The following is an 18,303-nucleotide window of genomic DNA, read 5'->3' on the forward strand; positions in this document are numbered from 1 at the left end:
TCCACCCAAAAACCAATTGAAGGTCACAAAGGTGTTTGATTGACACATGGCAAGGTTGTATACATGAAAACACACACACACACACACACACACACACACACTCACACACTCTCACACACACACACACACTGATTGCCTATCACATTCCTTCACACAGCGTACATAAAGCGTTTAAAGCAGTCCACTCCCTAAACACACTCTTACATCACACTCTGTACTCTGACCAGTGTTATCAGAGAGAGAGAGAGAGAGAGAGAGAGAGAGAGAAGGAAAACAGAAACAGAGAAGGGCGAGAGACGTAACCGGAGAGAGAGGAGAGCGAGTAACACACAGAAACTCTGAGATAGTTTGGATATGACAGCTGAACACACACCATCCTAAACCATCCGTCTGTAGAGGTACGACACACACACACACACACACACACACACACACACACACACACACACACACACACACACACACACACACACACACACACACACACAGGATTCACGTATTGAATGTGTTTTATTTTCACGCGGAAGCAGCTGAAGCGGACTCGGTGACAGACAGGAAGTGGCAGAGTTTGTGTGTGTGTATGTGTGTGTTAATGATGTGTTAATAGCAGCACATGTCGACCTCCCGCTGCGCCGAGTTTCACATCCTGTCAGACTGAGAGACAGATCCATTCATGACTCCTCATCTCCTCATAATGAGGACGCTTCTTTATCCCCTCCTAACATAATTAGAAAGCTTTTGTATCTCCAGCCTATTTACCTTCTCAATAGGACACGAGAAAACTACCTTGCCTCCACTGTACCTAATGAGGAACCTTGATACCTTACGTCGCAGCTTTGTTGCCTCCTCATAACTCTTATCTCTCACTAGGAAGCTTATTTATTTCCACAATACCTCAAAAGGAAGCTACTTTATCTTTTCACTGCCTAACGAGGAGGCTTCTTTGTGTCCCGACTATATATGTTTATCTTGACACTGCCTAAAAAGGACACCTGCGTAACTCCTAGCGAGGACGCTTCTTTACCTCCTCAATAAATTACCAGGAGGCTTATTAATGTCTCCTCACATGTAACCTGGACATTTTGTTATCTCCTCAAATAGAATACTTACCTAACTCCTTATAAGGAAGTATCTTTATCTCCTTACAAACTAACGAGGAGGCTTCTTTGCGTCCTCACTACGGAACGAGGATGTTTCTTTATCTTCACGCTACCTGAAAAAGGGACACTTACTTAACTCCTAACTAGGATGCATCAACTCCTGACTACCGACTAATGTCTCATCTTCTTACAACCTTACGAGGACTTACCTAACGACCAAGGGCACTTACTATAGAATAGGAATAGGGAGGGATGAAACCCTCTTTAATGGTCACACATGCAGAGCACACAGCACACACAGTGAAATTTGGCCTCTGCTTTTAACCCATCCTAGTACAAGGAGTCTAGTACTAGGAGCAGTGTACTAGACTTCTAACTTCGATGCTTTTGTATTTCCTCACTACCTAACAAGAACGTTTTGTTACCTCCTCATTCCCTATAGGTAGCTGCTGTACCTCCCGATCTTACTTAACTTCCTACTTACTAACAAGGATGCTTCCTTTGGTGGCTTTTTATCTCATCATTACCTAACGGCTCACTAATTCTGAATCTTCTCTATTTCCTAACTAGGGAGCCATTTACACTTCTTCCTTGCTAGGAAACACCAGTAGATCTGTACTACCCGAATACAACATTTTCTTCAAAATCTACATTAGCTCTTATTATAAGGATGCTTATTTTACTATGTACTACTTTGAAGGTTACTATGAAGGTTTTTACTGCCTTAAAGCATTTTTTCTTTACAACAAGGTTTCTTATTTGCTTTCTGATTCCACCACGAGCATCCTTGCTTCCTAACTAAGCCTCCCTTTTCTCAGTAAATGTGTAGTTACCAGGTAAAGGCGATCACTCTCTTTCTCCAGTATAGAGAGGCGAAGTCCCGCCCATCTACTTCCGACCCATGGGACCTTATTTCGGAAAAAGTATGTATTGAAGTCAATGGGGAGAGAAAACGTATCTTTCGATCCCGTTTGAATTGTGTCGTGAATTACACATATGATGTTTGTCAATCTTAAAAAATAATTTCCATGTCAAAAAAGTCACAGTTTGTCGTAAAACTGTTGAAATATAAGACTATGAAAAATATGCAACTAGAAAGACTACAAATCCCAGAATCCCGGTCCCGCATGCTGGCTCTTACGGAACCGACTAACTCCCCTTGTGTGTATGCACAGCTCTCAACATGCCCAGACTTGGAGTGATTTTCACCTCTTTTAATACTTTCCGCCTCATTCTGAAAGAAAGAGGTGAAATGTGCCAACGTGACGGCCGTCTTGGTGTGTGGTGCGAGATGGGAGATGTAGTTCATTGAGCGGTTTCACACAAAAAAAGTGTTACTTCACAGTTTTACCACACATTTTTATTTTTGTTGACTTGTATAATTATCTTTTAAATTGACAAACATCATATGTGTAATTCGTGGCACAATTCAAACGGGATTGAAAGATAATCTTTCTCTCCCCATTGACTTCAATACATACTTTTTCCGAAATAAGGTCCCATGGAGCTCAACCGGAAGGGGAGGGACTTCGCCTCTCTATTGCTAACTAAGAACCTCTCAGCTCTTATTTACTGTTTAGGCATCCTTTGTTTACCTCTTTGTTTACTAAGAATCCTTCTCGTTCTTATTATCTAGGGAGCGTCTTAACTTCCTAACTTTGTGGATTTAAGACATATTTTGTACCTCCTCGCTGCAATACTACAACCCTTTACACCAGAAAGCTTCTCCCCCTCCTTGCTCTTTCATCTCCTCACTATATATCTCTTTACTTCCATGATTTCCGACGAGGAACCCACTCCACTTCCGTCCTCGTGTTTTGATTTCATCAGATACATTTCTTGTGCAAAGCCTCAGATTAATTGAAATGCCGCTGTGGGACGTTTGTTGTTTGTTTCTTCTCTGACTCCCACCTCCACATATGCTCATCCATATTTAATGCACGCTGTGTGTGTGTGTGTGTGTGTGTGTGTGTGTGTGTGTGTGTGTGTGTGTGTGTGTGTGTGTGTGGGGGGGGGGGGGGGGGTGTGGGTGTGTGTGTGGGTGTGTGTGTGGGTCTGAGTGTGTATAAATGAAATGGTGTCAGTGACTGGTCTGCGTGTATTTGTGTTTGTGTATATAATAGTTGTGTGTGTGTGTGTGTGTGTGTGTGTGTGTGTGTGTGTGTGTGTGTGTGTGTGTGTGTGTGTGTGTGTGTGTGTGTGTGTGTGTGTGTGTGTGTGTGTGTGTGTGTGGCTCCCTGCTGTCTGCCACCATCTGCCGTTGTGTGAGACCGCGCGGAGCGAGAGTCGATGAGTTGATGGAGGATCCGTACGATCGGAGAACACAGTGAATGGTTTTTCCGCGGCTTTTCGCTGATTAAACATTTCATCACAACGTTTCGCTGTTGCTAGGAGACACATTTAAACCCCGTCTGCAGGTTTCTGAAGGAGGGATTTACTGTCGGGGGTTTGGAGGAGAAGCTTTGTAGATAGATAGAGAGGAAAGTAAAGGAGATTTCTGACAAAGAATCAAGGTGTAAAATATGCTTTCTAGTTAGAGAGTGAGGAAGCAAGGAGATAAAGATGCTTCTTAGTTGGATAGAGAGGAAGAAAAACAAGGAATGAGTTAAGGATGCTTCCTATTTAGGTGGTAAGGAAGTAAAACAGGCTTCCTAGTTAGGAATCACTGAGGTAAAAAAATGTGATTGGTTAGGTAGCAAGAAAGAAAGTTAAATGCTTCCTAGTTGGATAGAACGGAAAAAGAGCTCTCAAGGAATGAGTTAAGGATGCTTCCTATTTAGGAGGTAAGGAAGTAAAATAGCTCTCTAACAAAGAAGCAAGGAGCTAAGTGAGGAAGAATCAAGGATACTTCAAGACTTCCTAGTTACATGTAGATAGAGCGAAGGATAAAGGGATCACCAACAAGGAAGCATAAGCTCATCTCTCTTCGTTTAAATGGATTCCTTGCGTCCCTCACTTGCATAGTTTCCCTGCGACTAGTCCCTCCCACCAAGGAAGCATGGAGAGAGGCAAGGAAACCACGAGAAGCAGGGAAATGAGTTTTAAGAGCAATGGGACGTCGTTTCCTCCGGAGCGTCACGTGAAGCGACGTCCGTTTGTGACGACGCCGCACAGCTGATCGTCTGACAGCAGCCAGATCAGTGCATGCGCTGCATCGTCCAATCAGTGAGCGATACACTGTAAGGGGGCGGGGCAAGTGTCTGAGGATTTCACCGGAGGATGGTCTGGTGGTTCCTCGATTATCGCTCCTCCGTTATCACTCCTCGATCCTCCGGCACAAATAAGGCCACTGGGACAGTACTCAAGATGGCACATACTGTTAGAACACACAGTACATTTCGTTACACAGGTACTATGTAACAAAATGGTTTCTCTGCATTTGACCCATCCTAGTGTTAGGAGCAGTTGCCATTATGTACGGCGCCCGGGGAGCAGTGTAGGCAACGGTGCCTTGCTCAGGGACACTTCTGTAGCACTTGGTCTTGCCGGGACTTGAACTGGTGACCTTCCAGTTGCCAAGCCAAGTCCCTATGGACTTCGCCACCACAAGTTAGATAGAGGGAGAAAAAGAGCCCTCAAACAAGGAATCAATGAGGTCAAGATGCTTCCTAATTAGGTACATAATCAAGGATTTAAAGGAGAGGTGTCATGCTTTTCCGGTTATTACCTGTCCCCTTGTGTGTTATGAAGGTTTTTATGCATGTAAACGGTGTGCAGAGTCAAAACCCTCAAAGTACACCCTGTAGCGAGTAAAACTCCAACACAGAAAATACCTCCCCAAAACGCCTCGTTGGAGATACGTCACTGCCCATTTGAGTCTTCCATTTCGTTCCGGGTACGGCATGATGTCAAGCGGTACCCGGAACGAAATGGACCAATCCCGAAGAGCCGTTACGTTACGTCCGCGGAGCCGTTACGTTAAGCCCCCGCTGATTGGTCCAAATTGACCAATCCACGGACTTCCTCACACACACATCTGTGTGCAGGGAGCAGGCAGCTCTGCTGATTTCTCCTCCCTGGCTGCAGGCTGATAACAGACAGTTGGGATCGCGGCGAAATTCTCTCTGCAGACCCATTCTCACAGCGTTTATCAACCTTTTTCTTACTCAATATCAAGCCACACTTATTGTTTTTACTTCGGATGTGAGTTTGTGTGTGCTCAGGATGAGTTTGGCTGTGTTTCGCTATGTATCCTAAACAAGGAAACAACACCTCCACGGAGCTCAGCGCGATTCACAACGTCCCGACCAATCAGAGCACACTGTGCTCACAGGGAGGGTGGGGGCTGGAGCTATTGGAGCTACAACGAGCCGTTAAAGGCAGAGAGTGAAATTCAGTGAATACAAGTAGTTTACAGAGATGCTGTATGAGAAACCAATGTGAGTTTGGAAAAATGCACAATATAAATCTATTCTAGTAGACCTCAACAATGGAATTATGATCAGTGGAAATGGCCATGACACCTCTCCTTTAAAAATGTTTCCTGAGGAGGTCAATGAAAAACAGGCAGTTAGGAGGCAAGGAGGTCAAGACATGCTTCTATATAGATAGGTAAGTTGTACACAACCGTTTTGTAGTGAGGAAGTAAAGATGCGTCCTTGTTATGAAGCTAGGAGGAAAATATGTTTCCTAGTTTCGTAGTGAAGGTCAATGATGCTTCCTCGGGAAGAGGAAAGGAGAACAAGATGCTTACTACATAGGTGGCAATGTGCTAGGTAGGAAGCAAGAAGAAAAAGATGAAAAGATAAAGGTTGCAACTGAGCACAATGCATGGAGCGATCAGAGGCCCGATCTTTTCTTTGTGAATTTGCTTGTGAGTTTGTTTCAGATTTATTTTTAATAATGATCCAAAGGTAAAGGTTTTGGAGCTCGCTCACTAACTTTCTTTCTTTCTTCTTGTCTGCAGCTCGGTCGCCATGTCTAAAGCGACGGTGAAGAAGCTGCACTGGCGCTCGAAGGTAAAGATCATCTTAGATCATCGGGGGCTTCTCATTGTACCCCGGCTCAGAACCAAACACGCCGAAGCTGCTTTTAGTTTTTTAGCTTTTAACAAACTTCCAGAAAACCTGAGGTCTTCACCAACGCTGAGTTATTTTAAGTCGCGGCTAAAAACACTACTTTTTTCAGCTGCTTAACCAGAAGCCTTTTAACTTGTTTTAGCACCTACCGTATTTACAACAGTAAATGGACTGTACTTATATAGCGCTTTATCCAGTCTTTACGACCCCTCAAAGCGCTTTACATACTACATGTCATTCACCCTTTCACACCCATTCATACAGAGCAGTGTACCATGCTCTAGGAACTAACATTCACACACACCGTTAGCCACCGGGAGCAACTCAGGGTTAAGTATCTTGCCCAAGGATACATCGACATGTTGGCTGTACGGGCTGGGATCGAACCCACAACCTTCTGGTTGAAAGACGACCGCACTCCCTCGCAGCCACAGTCGCCCCAATGTTGTTTTTAAACTATTCTGTATCTCTTTTAAGCATGGTTTTTATGAATCTGTTATTCCATTATGTTTATTTATTTTGTTCCTTTCTGTTGTCTTCTTATTAAGTGTTAATGATGATGTTGAATTGCCTCTGTGTCTGAACATGTGCTATATCAATACACTTACCTTACCTTACCTTTTAATTATCCAAAGTAACAAAGTGTTGGGATATACCTGAGTAACGCTCGTGTCTCCAGGTGCAGGAGAGCTTCGTCCCGCTGGGCGGCGGCTCCGGAGAGCTCGGGCTGGCCATCGGGGGCGGGGCCGACTACGGAGAGTTCCCATTCGTCACCGCGGCCCACGGGGGCGGGGCTACTGTGGCCGACATCATCCTGGAGATCGGGGGCACGCCCGTATTAGGGATGACCCTCGGTGATGTCAGAGGAGTCCTCAACTCCTGCCCTCATCCAATCAGGATCAAGACCGTATCACCGGGTGAGACACAGCATATATTTTACACCTGTGAAAAATGTAAAATTGTTTAATGTTACTTATTTAATTTGATTGATTTGTGTTTCACAGTCTTGTTGTATTTTATGTCATTTTATTTGAAAGCTAATCTTGTATCTTAAAGATTAAGTTGATTTATTTTGACATAAAGACACTGATTCACACGGCCAATGTTTTAGAAATGAACAGATTTATACATTATTTTATCAACAGAAAATGTATTATTAGTTTCAATCAATTTTAATCCAAGTTCACATGGCTTGTGTTTACCGGAGATGTTTAATTTACTCATTACCAAAATGGGGACAGCTTTATTTAATTTCTGACATTTTATAAATATAATGTAATCTGCAGATAAAATAAAGATACATTTCATCATCATTTGCATCTCAAGTATTTTACTTTGAAGACAAGACTTTACACCAGCAGCTTAGTTTGTAATTTGTGGGAAACCGAGGCACATACATTGGCCGTGTACAGCATGATGATGTGACTAAACACCAGCTGTACATTGAAAAACAGACAAGGTGCCATATTTGAACTGACTTGTAGTCTGATGACATCACTATGACATCATTTCCTGTCCGCCCGCAGGCTCCTCCCTCTGTAAGGACCTCAGGTTGTACCTCAGTAAGTGTTTCACTCCGGGATCCACGGACAGCCAGCTGCAGCAGCTCATCAGAGAGAACCTGTACCTGAGAGCTGTGCCCTGTAAGACACACACACACACACACACACACACACACACACACACACACACACACACACACACACACACACACACACACACACACACACACACACACACACACACACACACACACACACAGACACACACACACACACACACACACACACACACACACACACACACACATATGCAGACACAAGCAGACACACACACAGACACGCACACACACACATACACACGCACACACACACACACACACACACACACACACACACACACACAATCACGCACGCACACATATCAAAATGTACACTCTGCGTATTGAATGACAGTTATTCAAGAAAATCTAAAACGTAAAATGTTTGCAAGAACAAAAAAAGGTGATATTTAAAACGTTCCCAGAATCCAACAGTCCACAAACTCAATATTCCAATACAGGTTTTCTTTTTTACACATTATTTACACACACACACACACACACACACACACACACACACACACACACACACACACACACACACACACACACACACACACACACACACACACACACACACACACATACACACACACACACACACACACACACACACACACACACACACACACACTTAAAGAAAAGTCATTCTGCCCCTATATTATATACCAACAAAATTCCATTTACATAGTATGAAACCAAGGAGTTCTTGTCCCGATACACAGAGTTCTTTGTGACCTGTATCCCAAGCCCTCAAAGAACACAATCTGACATATATAATGAAATATAAAACACCTGTATGTCCCTTTAAATTCATGTGAGGTTAATGATCACCTGAGCAGCTGCAGGTTTCTGTCTGCAATAACTAAAGAGTCTGTTAATGATTACAGGAAGTGTGTATAGTATTGCAGGTCACACCCAGTGTTACAGCACGAGTGGAAAAGTTAATGATCAGAGGAAATGTACTGACACACACACACACACACACACACACACACACACACACACACACACACACACACACACACACACACACACACACACACACACACACACACACACACACACATCACGGTGTGTGTTCCCCGCCCCCCCAGGTACGACCCGGCAGCCGCGGGACGGGGAGATCTCAGGTGTGGATTATAACTTTGTCTCCATCGAGGAGTTCTTCTCCCTGGAGGAGTCTGGAGCGCTGCTGGAGAGCGGCAAGTTCAAAGGTGAGAAAAACAAACGCACCCTCAACAGCAATATCAATACAACAGCAGACGGCCCCTTTAATAAAAGGTGAAACTAAAATATAAACACACGCGTCACAGTGGCACTGATGGATTTTTTAAACAGTGGAATATTTTTGTTGTACAATGTACGGAAAATATGAATAATGTTTTGCTATAAATACTGTGATCCCTGAAGGAGAACTAAACTGCTCTTCTTACAGTGTAGAGAAATGTGATGATTGACGGTGAATATATTTACATTATATTTCTGAGGAAAAGAGAATCTTCTGTCTTTAATCCTCAAACATCAAACCTCTGTCTCACGTCTCCCCCTCTCTTCTGAGTTAATCTGACGGATTAATGAGACTAAAATAGAAACTGAACACACACATAAATCAGTGTTTCTCAAACTTTTTCATACCAAGGACACTTAACCAATAAAAAAAACACTCGTGGACCACCTAACTCCACAAATATCCTAAAACAAAAGGCCTGCTTACCACTCCAACAGTTTATAGCAAATTACAGCCTAATAATGACAGCTTAACCTTCTCTGTATCGCCTCGTTCACACATTAAATCAACAATACAAATACAACTACAGATTATATAAGCATTAGTTCAAATGCGATTTTAAATGCTGGTTTTACACCTCTTATGAAATGTAGACTACATTTATTACGGAGTTTATGTCCGAGCCAACAGACTCACAGATCGTTGGCTACTGAGAGATATGCAAAACACACCGCATGTAGTACGACACAAACCTCCGCTGTGGATTTTCAAAACAAAATACAGTAAACCGATGGTCGCAGGCCCAAGTTTAACTCTCTGAGGTCTAAGCCATTTTTTCACATGTTAGGCTCGCGTGGGCTTTTTTTTTGTAAAAATGCTATTAAAACATGAACCTTGGTGACCATCGGGCTGGCCTGCATGGTCTGCCTACAAAACAAAAATAAAAGAACGTTTATGCAGCCTCTGATCATCAACAGACTTCATGCAGTGCTTCATTGGATGCATATATTAGATAATAATCTCTATCTCACTCCTAAAACATCTACATCGACTTCCAGCATGGATACATGTTCATAAAATACATCCATTGTTTGTTCTATACGCTTCTTGAAATAAAATTTAAAAAACACGTTGTTTTTCTAGAACAGATTACAAATCGCCTGAAAATGGTACAAACAAGTGGCAACATGTGTGACGAAGGTGTTGCGCTGGGCTATATCATGCAATCGAAAGCTTGCTCCATTACGGAGATATTCCCGCGAGAGTGCGGAAAACTTACATTTATTTATTTATTTCAAATGTGAAATGTTACCAATATACTCACGGACCATTAGGGGGCGGTCACGGACCACCAGCGGTCCGCGGACCATACTTTGAGAAACACTGACATAAATACATTATGCACACTAAACAAAGTGACAATACTGAGCTTATATTCAAACATGAACTGAGTCAAACCTAATGCATTCTGACTGATCTCAATTCATTATATGTGTTTGATTTGATCTTTTATGAATTCGTTGTTAAAGGTAGGGTAGGTAAGTTTGAGAAACCGGCTCGAGTGCGCTAGAATTTGAAAATACACAACCGGAGAAAATCTGCCACTTCCTTACAGAGCCCCTCCTCCAACACACACGAACGCGCACATGACCAATGAGGGCACGAGATAAGTTTGTGCACAGATGGAAGGCTGACAGGCAGGTAGGCCATCCAGTCATTTTAGCCGGCCCGGCTCAAATGATTGGTCGTGCTTTTTACAGTATTACGGCTTCCACAGATGACATTTTTTTATGGATTTTTTGTCAAAGCACTTCAGATATTCATTGCTATCGGGATGTTAAGAGCATTCCATGGAATATAACAAAAAGTGTATCTCGAGCCTACCCTACCCTACCAAAGTGGCTTTTGTTTTTATTTATTTTATTGTTACTTTTCAATATCAGAAATCCTTTATTTGACCCATCCTAGTGTTAGGAGTGCAGGGATGTAGGGGTTAGGGAACGGTGCCTTGCTCAGAGACACCTCGGTAGCATTTTGTCTTTTCGGGACTTGAACCGGTGACCTTCCAGTTCCCAAGCCAAGTCCCACTTAGCCACCACCGTCCTAATATAAAATATATCTCTCTTTTTCTGTTGATTGATTTACATAGTTAGTTTTGAGTCCTACTTTAAAGATAACATATCCAGGGTAAATGCGGGAATCCTGAAGTCAAATGTAAGACCTTTTAAGACCTTTTTTAAGACCCTTTCCATACATTTTAAGACCTCATCGCCACTTTGAGTTTTAACCGGTTACATTGGCGACACACTTTACCTCACATTGACTATATACAGTATGGATTGTCCTTCCTCCTTATCTTCCAACCATTTGGACGCAAACTTGCATTTCCCCATAACGATGTTGTTTAACAACCGGCGTAAACGGACCTTCGCGCGCTATCAAGCAGTGAGCGTGCGATGTCCTGTTCAGATGACGTCAAATCCAACGGGATGCCATAAATAAATTACACAGAATCACACTACACACCTACGCAATGATTACATTCAGGCAGACTGTAGAATACAACCTCTTTGGACAATTTATATACTTATTGAAAACAAGCTGCAAAATGTAATACCTTGGAAAATAGCCTTTAATACTTTTTAATAGCCTTAATTTTCGCTAAATGTATTTATCAACTTGTAATTCTTGTATCCTTAATGTATTTATGCAAGGGGACCATGTATGATCAAATGTATGTAATGTTGTGTATGTAAATGGAGTGTGGGTCCTATTTCAGATGCAATACAATATACATATATGTTTTAAATGTAAGCTTTAGTGATGTCAGTATGTTTGATGTTTATCCGGATAATATTGCGAACCACTATTTTTTGGGCACGATCATTCAAATTCAAATTCAAAGGTTTTATTGTCATATGCACAAAGCTACAGTGTAGACATGGCAATGAAATTATTCTGACCTGAGCTCCTCCAACAAAGCAACATATATAATAAAATACAAAATAAAAAGTAGTGCAAACATTTGACATACAATACAAAATAAAAATCGTCCCATGACAATTACTTGAAATATGTTCCTGTGTTTATATTAGTACTTAAATGTAGTAATCTTTAACATCATATTATATCAATAATAATAAATGTCCTTTTTTTTCACTGTGCGATCGCAGGGAATTACTACGGGACGCCGCGGCCGGTGCACATCGGGCCGGAGAGCCCGCCCATCACGTACCAGGAGCACCGGAACCTTCTGAGGAACTTCAGGACGAGGAGCAAGTCCCTGAGCAACCTGGAGAAGGCTGTGGAGGAGGGCGACAACAGCGAGGAGGACAGCGGCCTGTCAGGTACACTAATACTGCTTAGACATTATCTTTTACTGGCGTTTATCACATGTGTTTCAGACATACTTAATTTATTTTTTTGACATATTTGACCTATTTTCCTAACATTTTTCACCTATTTTTCACCAATTTTTCACCTATTATTCTGATATCTTTAACCTAATTTTCTGACATCTATCACCTTTTTTTCTGACATTATTTTTCAGACTTTTAAAAAATCTTTCCTCAAATCTTTTTCAAATGATTTTCATTATTTTTTATTGTTATTTTTCACATGTTATTTCAGGCATTTGCCCATCATTTTCTATATTATTTCACTTTCTTTTGTTCACACTGCTTAGACATTCTTAGTCTACTTTCCCAGACATTGTTTACATATTTTCATATAATTTCACTTGTTATAAAACATTTTCTCAACTTTTCTCTTAAAGGTCACCTATCATGCTATTTGTAGGCAATAGCATAGGTCTCAGATATATAAAAATATATAAAAAACATGTCTATGAAGTGTTTTGCTCAAAATACCAAACAGATCACCCATTCTAGCCATGCCTCATATCCCTCTATTTCACTTCCTGTTACTAAAGTGCTGATTTTGGGTATAAAGCTTTAAAGAATTAAAAGATTGATAAAAAATAAAAAAGGAGGGGGCTGAGCTCATGCGGGACCCGGCAGCTACTGTCTAAACTAAATACTGCGGTGATGAAACGCCATATCATGGATTATCAAGGATTGTTTCTGAAACAGTATGGAGCTCAAAGGCTTTCTCTCTTGCTGGTTATACCACAAGGTGAGTTCCTTTTTATTTCCTGCTTCTTCACACACATGCTCTCCAGTACAGGTTAGCTCTGAGTGTTAGCGATGCTAATGTAAACACCGACCATATTACGTCCAAAACAATCGGGCATTGTTTCTGATAGCAACGTTTCTGATAGGGCCGTGGGTCCACATTTCCGATATTACGTCATATCGGACGCAAATCTGGATCAGCTCCGTTGTAGCCCCGTTTTTAGAGATTTGGGTACGGAGGAAAAGAGAGAGGGTTTTATTTTCTGACGCTGCGTGAGTTCCCCGACACACCGGGGACACATATTTATGTATAAAAGACATAAAAAAGTGCATTTTGCATGATAGGTCCCCTTTAACATATTCATTTAGTTTCATGTCATTTTTCACACATTTTCCAACTTTCTTTTGACATATGTTTGGGAAGTCCCACACATATTCTCCGGAAATGTTTTCACATTTTTCATAGATTTTGCCGTTAACATTATAAATAGAAATTGGGGAAAGTGAGTATAGCAGTACATTGGGAGGGAAATGGGAATGTGTTGTCTTTGTGAGGAAGAACAATTAAACATGTTTTTGGAAATGTGAGGACGTTAACGTTCCAAATAAAGACAGAAGTAAAAGCTGAAGCACTTAGTCACAGTTCATTTGTGAATTCAGCAGTTTCAGTTAGAGCCAAATTATCTTCAATCTGGGAAAACATCCAGCGCCTGGAGAGAGCGTGCGTGCGTGCGTGTGTGTGTGTGTGTGTGTGTGTGTGTGTGTGTGTGTGTGTGTGTGTGTGTGTGTGTGTGTGTGTGTGTGTGTGTGTGTGTGTGTGTGTGTGTGTGTGTGTGTGTGTGTGTGTGTGTGTGTGTGTCTCTCTCTGGCTGCAGTCGAATCGTCTTTTTCTCTTAGGGAGGTTCCTAACTGAGTGATATGGCCCGAGAGTGTTAAATGTATTTAGAGCTGTTTAATTCTCTAGATGCTAAGGAAAGGAGCTTTAATGCTTCCTTTATTGTCTCCTTTAGTGAAGGAAACACTGCACCAAAGAAAGGAGATAATACCGTCCCACAATTCCTTGCAGCAGCAGCAGCATTTAAAACATCAATCTGTGTTGCTGTTTGCAAACTATGCATATTTTTAAATCAGTATTTTATGTCGTGCAGGGATTTTGAGGAAGTTGTGAGGAGGGAGGAGGCCTGGAAAGTCCTTAAAAAGTCCTTGAAAACCCCACAATTGATATATATGAAGGTGTGGGAACCCGGGGTCAGAAAAAGATATGGACATTTGACCCTCGCTCGTCTCTTTCTGTCACAGCAGGTTCAGCCGGATTCCCGCCCACCATCCTGCCTCTCAGCCAATCGTGGGAGTCGGCGGTGGGGAGTCGGGAAGGACTGGAAAACGGAATAGGAGTAGGAAGAGGGAGAGGAAGAGGAAGAGGAAGAGGAGGGGGGGGAGCGGGAAGTGGTCCGCTGCCTGAAAACTGGGAGCTGGCGTTCAGTGAGTCAGGAGAGCCGTACTACATCGAGTAAGTCATACAAGTAAACACAACAATCATCAGATTTTCATTTTATATTTCCACTCGAATCGTACTTGCATTATGATTAATCCTAAAATACATTTAATGGAGTCTGGTACACACACACAATATATTCTGTCCTTTAAAGGCCTTATCTGAAACAATACTCCTTAGTTTTAATTGATGAAGTAATGAGTACGTTTCCTGTATTTGTTAAAAAAAAATGATATTTAAAAACAAACCAAAATTGCCAAACCAGGAAGAGAAAACACTGAATTTGTTCCTACATTACCCATGATGATGATGATGATGATGATGATGATGATGATGATGATGATGATGATGATGATGATGATGATGATGATGATGATGATGACGATGACGATGAAGATGATGTCCCTCTTTCAGTCATTACTCAAAGACGACCAGCTGGCTGGATCCTCGGACTCTGAACAAAGACACATGTCACTTCACAGAACGTAAGTCCTTTCGTTTAATGTATTCATTAATTAATTTAATATCTATCTGAAGTGACTCGGCTGTAAATAATGTTCTGATGAAGCCACACTGATAAATGTTGTGGGTTTGTTTAGATAAAGTCTTAAAACAAACATCATGCATGTTTCTGGGTGGAAGTTGTTCTTCTTTTGATTTGTAAACTGCTGCTGAGGATAAGAGCAACACACTTTCCTTGAGACTTTTATTTGTGAAAGCATCAGCCAGCAGGGGGCAGCACAGACTTTGACTTAATATGGAATTTAACTTTGTTGTTGATTTTGCTGTAGTTAAAGCTCTTAATGTTGGTTGTCGAGTGTAAAAGAAGGAAGGCTCTAACAAAAACATTAGATTAGAACCATTATGTAGTTTCCAATGTTTCTGGACTAAAAGTCAGGATATCTCCACCTGATTAAATCAGTTTCTAAAGACAACATATTACGGCTTTACCTGTCCTCACCAGAGATGGCAAAAGTACTCACATCCTTTACTCAAGTAGAAGTACAGATACTCGTGTTTAAAGATACTCTGGTGAAAGCAGAAGTACTGACTAAACTTCTTTACTCAAGTCAAAGTAAAGAAGTATGGGCTTTGAAATGTACTTCAGTAAAAAGTACCCATAACTAGCAGCTGTTTTAAAGAGTACCTGACCTCCCTTTATATTAATAGAACAATAATGTCATTGTTAGCTAATGAATGTTTCCATGCTGAACAACGGCAACATGACAACGTTTTCATTGGTCCCTCTTCTTTAGAGAAGACCAGGAAATGATGGATACACGGATCGTGTTCAAATCAATAGGCACGCAATGACTCTAAATAATAATGATCACGCCACCAAACACACATTCAAACTAAAGGAACCAGCCTGTTTGGAAAATGTGAGAAGTAGAAAGTACAGGTATTTGTGTTCAAAATGTAAGAAGTAGAAAGTACAGGTATTTGTGTTCAAAATGTAAGAAGTAGAAAGTACAGGTATTTGTGTTCAACATGTAAGAAGTAGAAAGTACAGGTATTTGGGTTCAAAATGTAAGAAGTAGAAAGTTCAGGTATTTGTGTTCAAAATGTAAGAAGTCAAAGTAAAAAGTCGTCAGAAAAATAAGTAGTGGAGTAAAGTACTGATACCAGAGAAATGTACAGTAACAAAGTATTTGTACTCCACTACTTCCCACCTCTGGTCCTCTCTCACCTGGTCTTCCTCACCTGGTCTCTCTCACCTGTCCTCTCTCACCTGGTCTCTCTCACCTGGTCTCTCTCACCTGTCCTCTCTCACCTGGTCTCTCTCACCTGTCCTCTCTCACCTGTCCTCTCTCACCTGTCCTCTCTCACCTGTCCTCTCTCACCTGTCCTCTCTCACCTGGTCTCTCACCTGGTCTCTCTCACCTGGTCTCTCTCACCTGGTCTCTCTCACCTGGTCTCTCTCCTCCTCTCCTCTCTCACCTGGTCTCTCTCACCTGTCCTCTCTCACCTGATCTCTCTCACCTGGTCTCTCTCACCTGTCCTCTCTCACCTGGTCTCTCTCACCTGTCCTCTCTCACCTGTCCTCTCTCACCTGGTCTCTCTCACCTGGTCTCTCTCACCTGTCCTCTCTCACCTGGTCTCTCTCACCTGGTCTCTCTCACCTGTCCTCTCTCACCTGTCCTCTCTCACCTGGTCTCTCTCACCTGTCCTATCTCACCTGGTCTCTCTCACCTGGTCTCTCTCACCTGTCCTCTCTCACCTGGTCTCTCTCACCTGGTCTCTCTCACCTGTCCTCTCTCACCTGTCCTCTCTCACCTGGTCTCTCTCACCTGTCCTCTCTCACCTGGTCTCTCTCACCTGGTCTCTCTCACCTGGTCTCTCTCACCTGGTCTCTCTCACCTGGTCTCTCTCACCTGGTCTCTCTCACCTGTCCTCTCTCACCTGGTCTCTCTCACCTGGTCTCTCTCCTCCTGTCCTCTCTCACCTGGTCTCTCTCACCTGTCCTCTCTCACCTGGTCTCTCTCACCTGGTCTCTCTCACCTGGTCTCTCTCCTCCTGTCCTCTCTCACCTGGTCTCTCTCACCTGGTCTCTCTCCTCCTGTCCTCTCTCACCTGTCCTCTCGGTCTCTGTTTCAGTCCCAGAGTTCACGGAGCAGCCCAGTCAGCTGAAGGGTTACTCGATCCACACCCGGCTGTCCAAAGGTCCCAGAGGCTTCGGATTCAACATCGTGGGAGGAAGTCGACCCAGAGAGTTCCTGCAGGTGTACAGCGTCACACCTGGAGGACCACCAGCTCTGAGCACAGGTACTGACACTGTTAATACTGACAGGTGTGACTGATCATGTTAATGAGGTCCCTGCAGCAGCAATTCATGATTTCATTAGTTCCCCCTGTGAGAAGAGGTCAATAATGCCTGCTTAAGAAAGGTCAGTTCATTTAAGAAAAGGTTTGTCCACATCTGTAAGAAGTGTTACTGTTAGACATTCGACATTGTTATATATTAAGTATTATTTAGTTGTTATGAAACAGAGACATATATTTAAATACTCACACTCTCTCTGGAGGGAGGATTATGTTGCTGTTTGAGTAAAATAAAGACCTGAGAAAATCGGGTGCACAGTCTCATGATCTACAGCTAATCCACATACACACGCACACACGCACACACACACACACACACACACACACACACACACACACACACACACACACACACACACACCCTTTAATCTCACCGACACACACAGCCTCCTTTCTCTCCCACACTGTCAGACATGCTCACGTGAACTGAGGATAAATAGTAAGGAATGTAACACACACACACACACCGACGTACACACACACACACCGACGTACACACACACACACCGACGTACACACACACACACACTGTGAAATCTCCTGGGAAAGAGAGCAGAGTTTCAACAGGCAGCAGAAACCTCCTGAACACTAAAAGCTGCTCAGCGGCAGAGACAAAATAATGGGAAAGAGTATAGATAACATTTCACTCTGGAAGATGGAGGGAACTTTGGGATTTTAGCTTTTCAGACCATTTACATTCACAAACACCTATACAACACACCAATAAGCATTGACACTGCGCAATGTTTTGGCTTTTATGTTGAACTATATTGGCTCGTTCACCTTTTACCTTAGATTGGTTTAAAATGAATACTAGACTGTTGAACTCAAACACAACTAAACTCATGTTGGTCCCTTCCTCCCTTCACAGTCGTATCTAAGGTAGGGTACATTATTTAACAC

General features: G+C 42.4%; 1 protein-coding gene across 1 annotated transcript in view; it reads left to right on the forward strand.

Annotated features, from left to right (window-relative positions):
• Positions 1-291: 291 nt before the first annotated feature.
• The window catches only part of LOC117477488 (membrane-associated guanylate kinase, WW and PDZ domain-containing protein 3-like), a 50,643-nt gene continuing 32,631 nt past the window's right edge, over positions 292-18,303 (forward strand). The window contains exons 1-9 of the mRNA XM_034124159.1: positions 292-398; positions 6,007-6,058; positions 6,798-7,035; positions 7,645-7,761; positions 8,816-8,935; positions 12,123-12,296; positions 14,382-14,592; positions 14,992-15,062; positions 17,176-17,343. Coding sequence (XP_033980050.1) covers positions 6,017-6,058; positions 6,798-7,035; positions 7,645-7,761; positions 8,816-8,935; positions 12,123-12,296; positions 14,382-14,592; positions 14,992-15,062; positions 17,176-17,343 — 1,141 coding nt within the window. The 5' untranslated portion in view covers positions 292-398; positions 6,007-6,016. The remainder of the gene's footprint in view (positions 399-6,006; positions 6,059-6,797; positions 7,036-7,644; positions 7,762-8,815; positions 8,936-12,122; positions 12,297-14,381; positions 14,593-14,991; positions 15,063-17,175; positions 17,344-18,303) is intronic.

Source organism: Trematomus bernacchii, unplaced genomic scaffold (genome assembly GCF_902827165.1).
Source record: "Trematomus bernacchii unplaced genomic scaffold, fTreBer1.1, whole genome shotgun sequence".
NCBI lineage: Eukaryota > Metazoa > Chordata > Actinopteri > Perciformes > Nototheniidae > Trematomus > Trematomus bernacchii.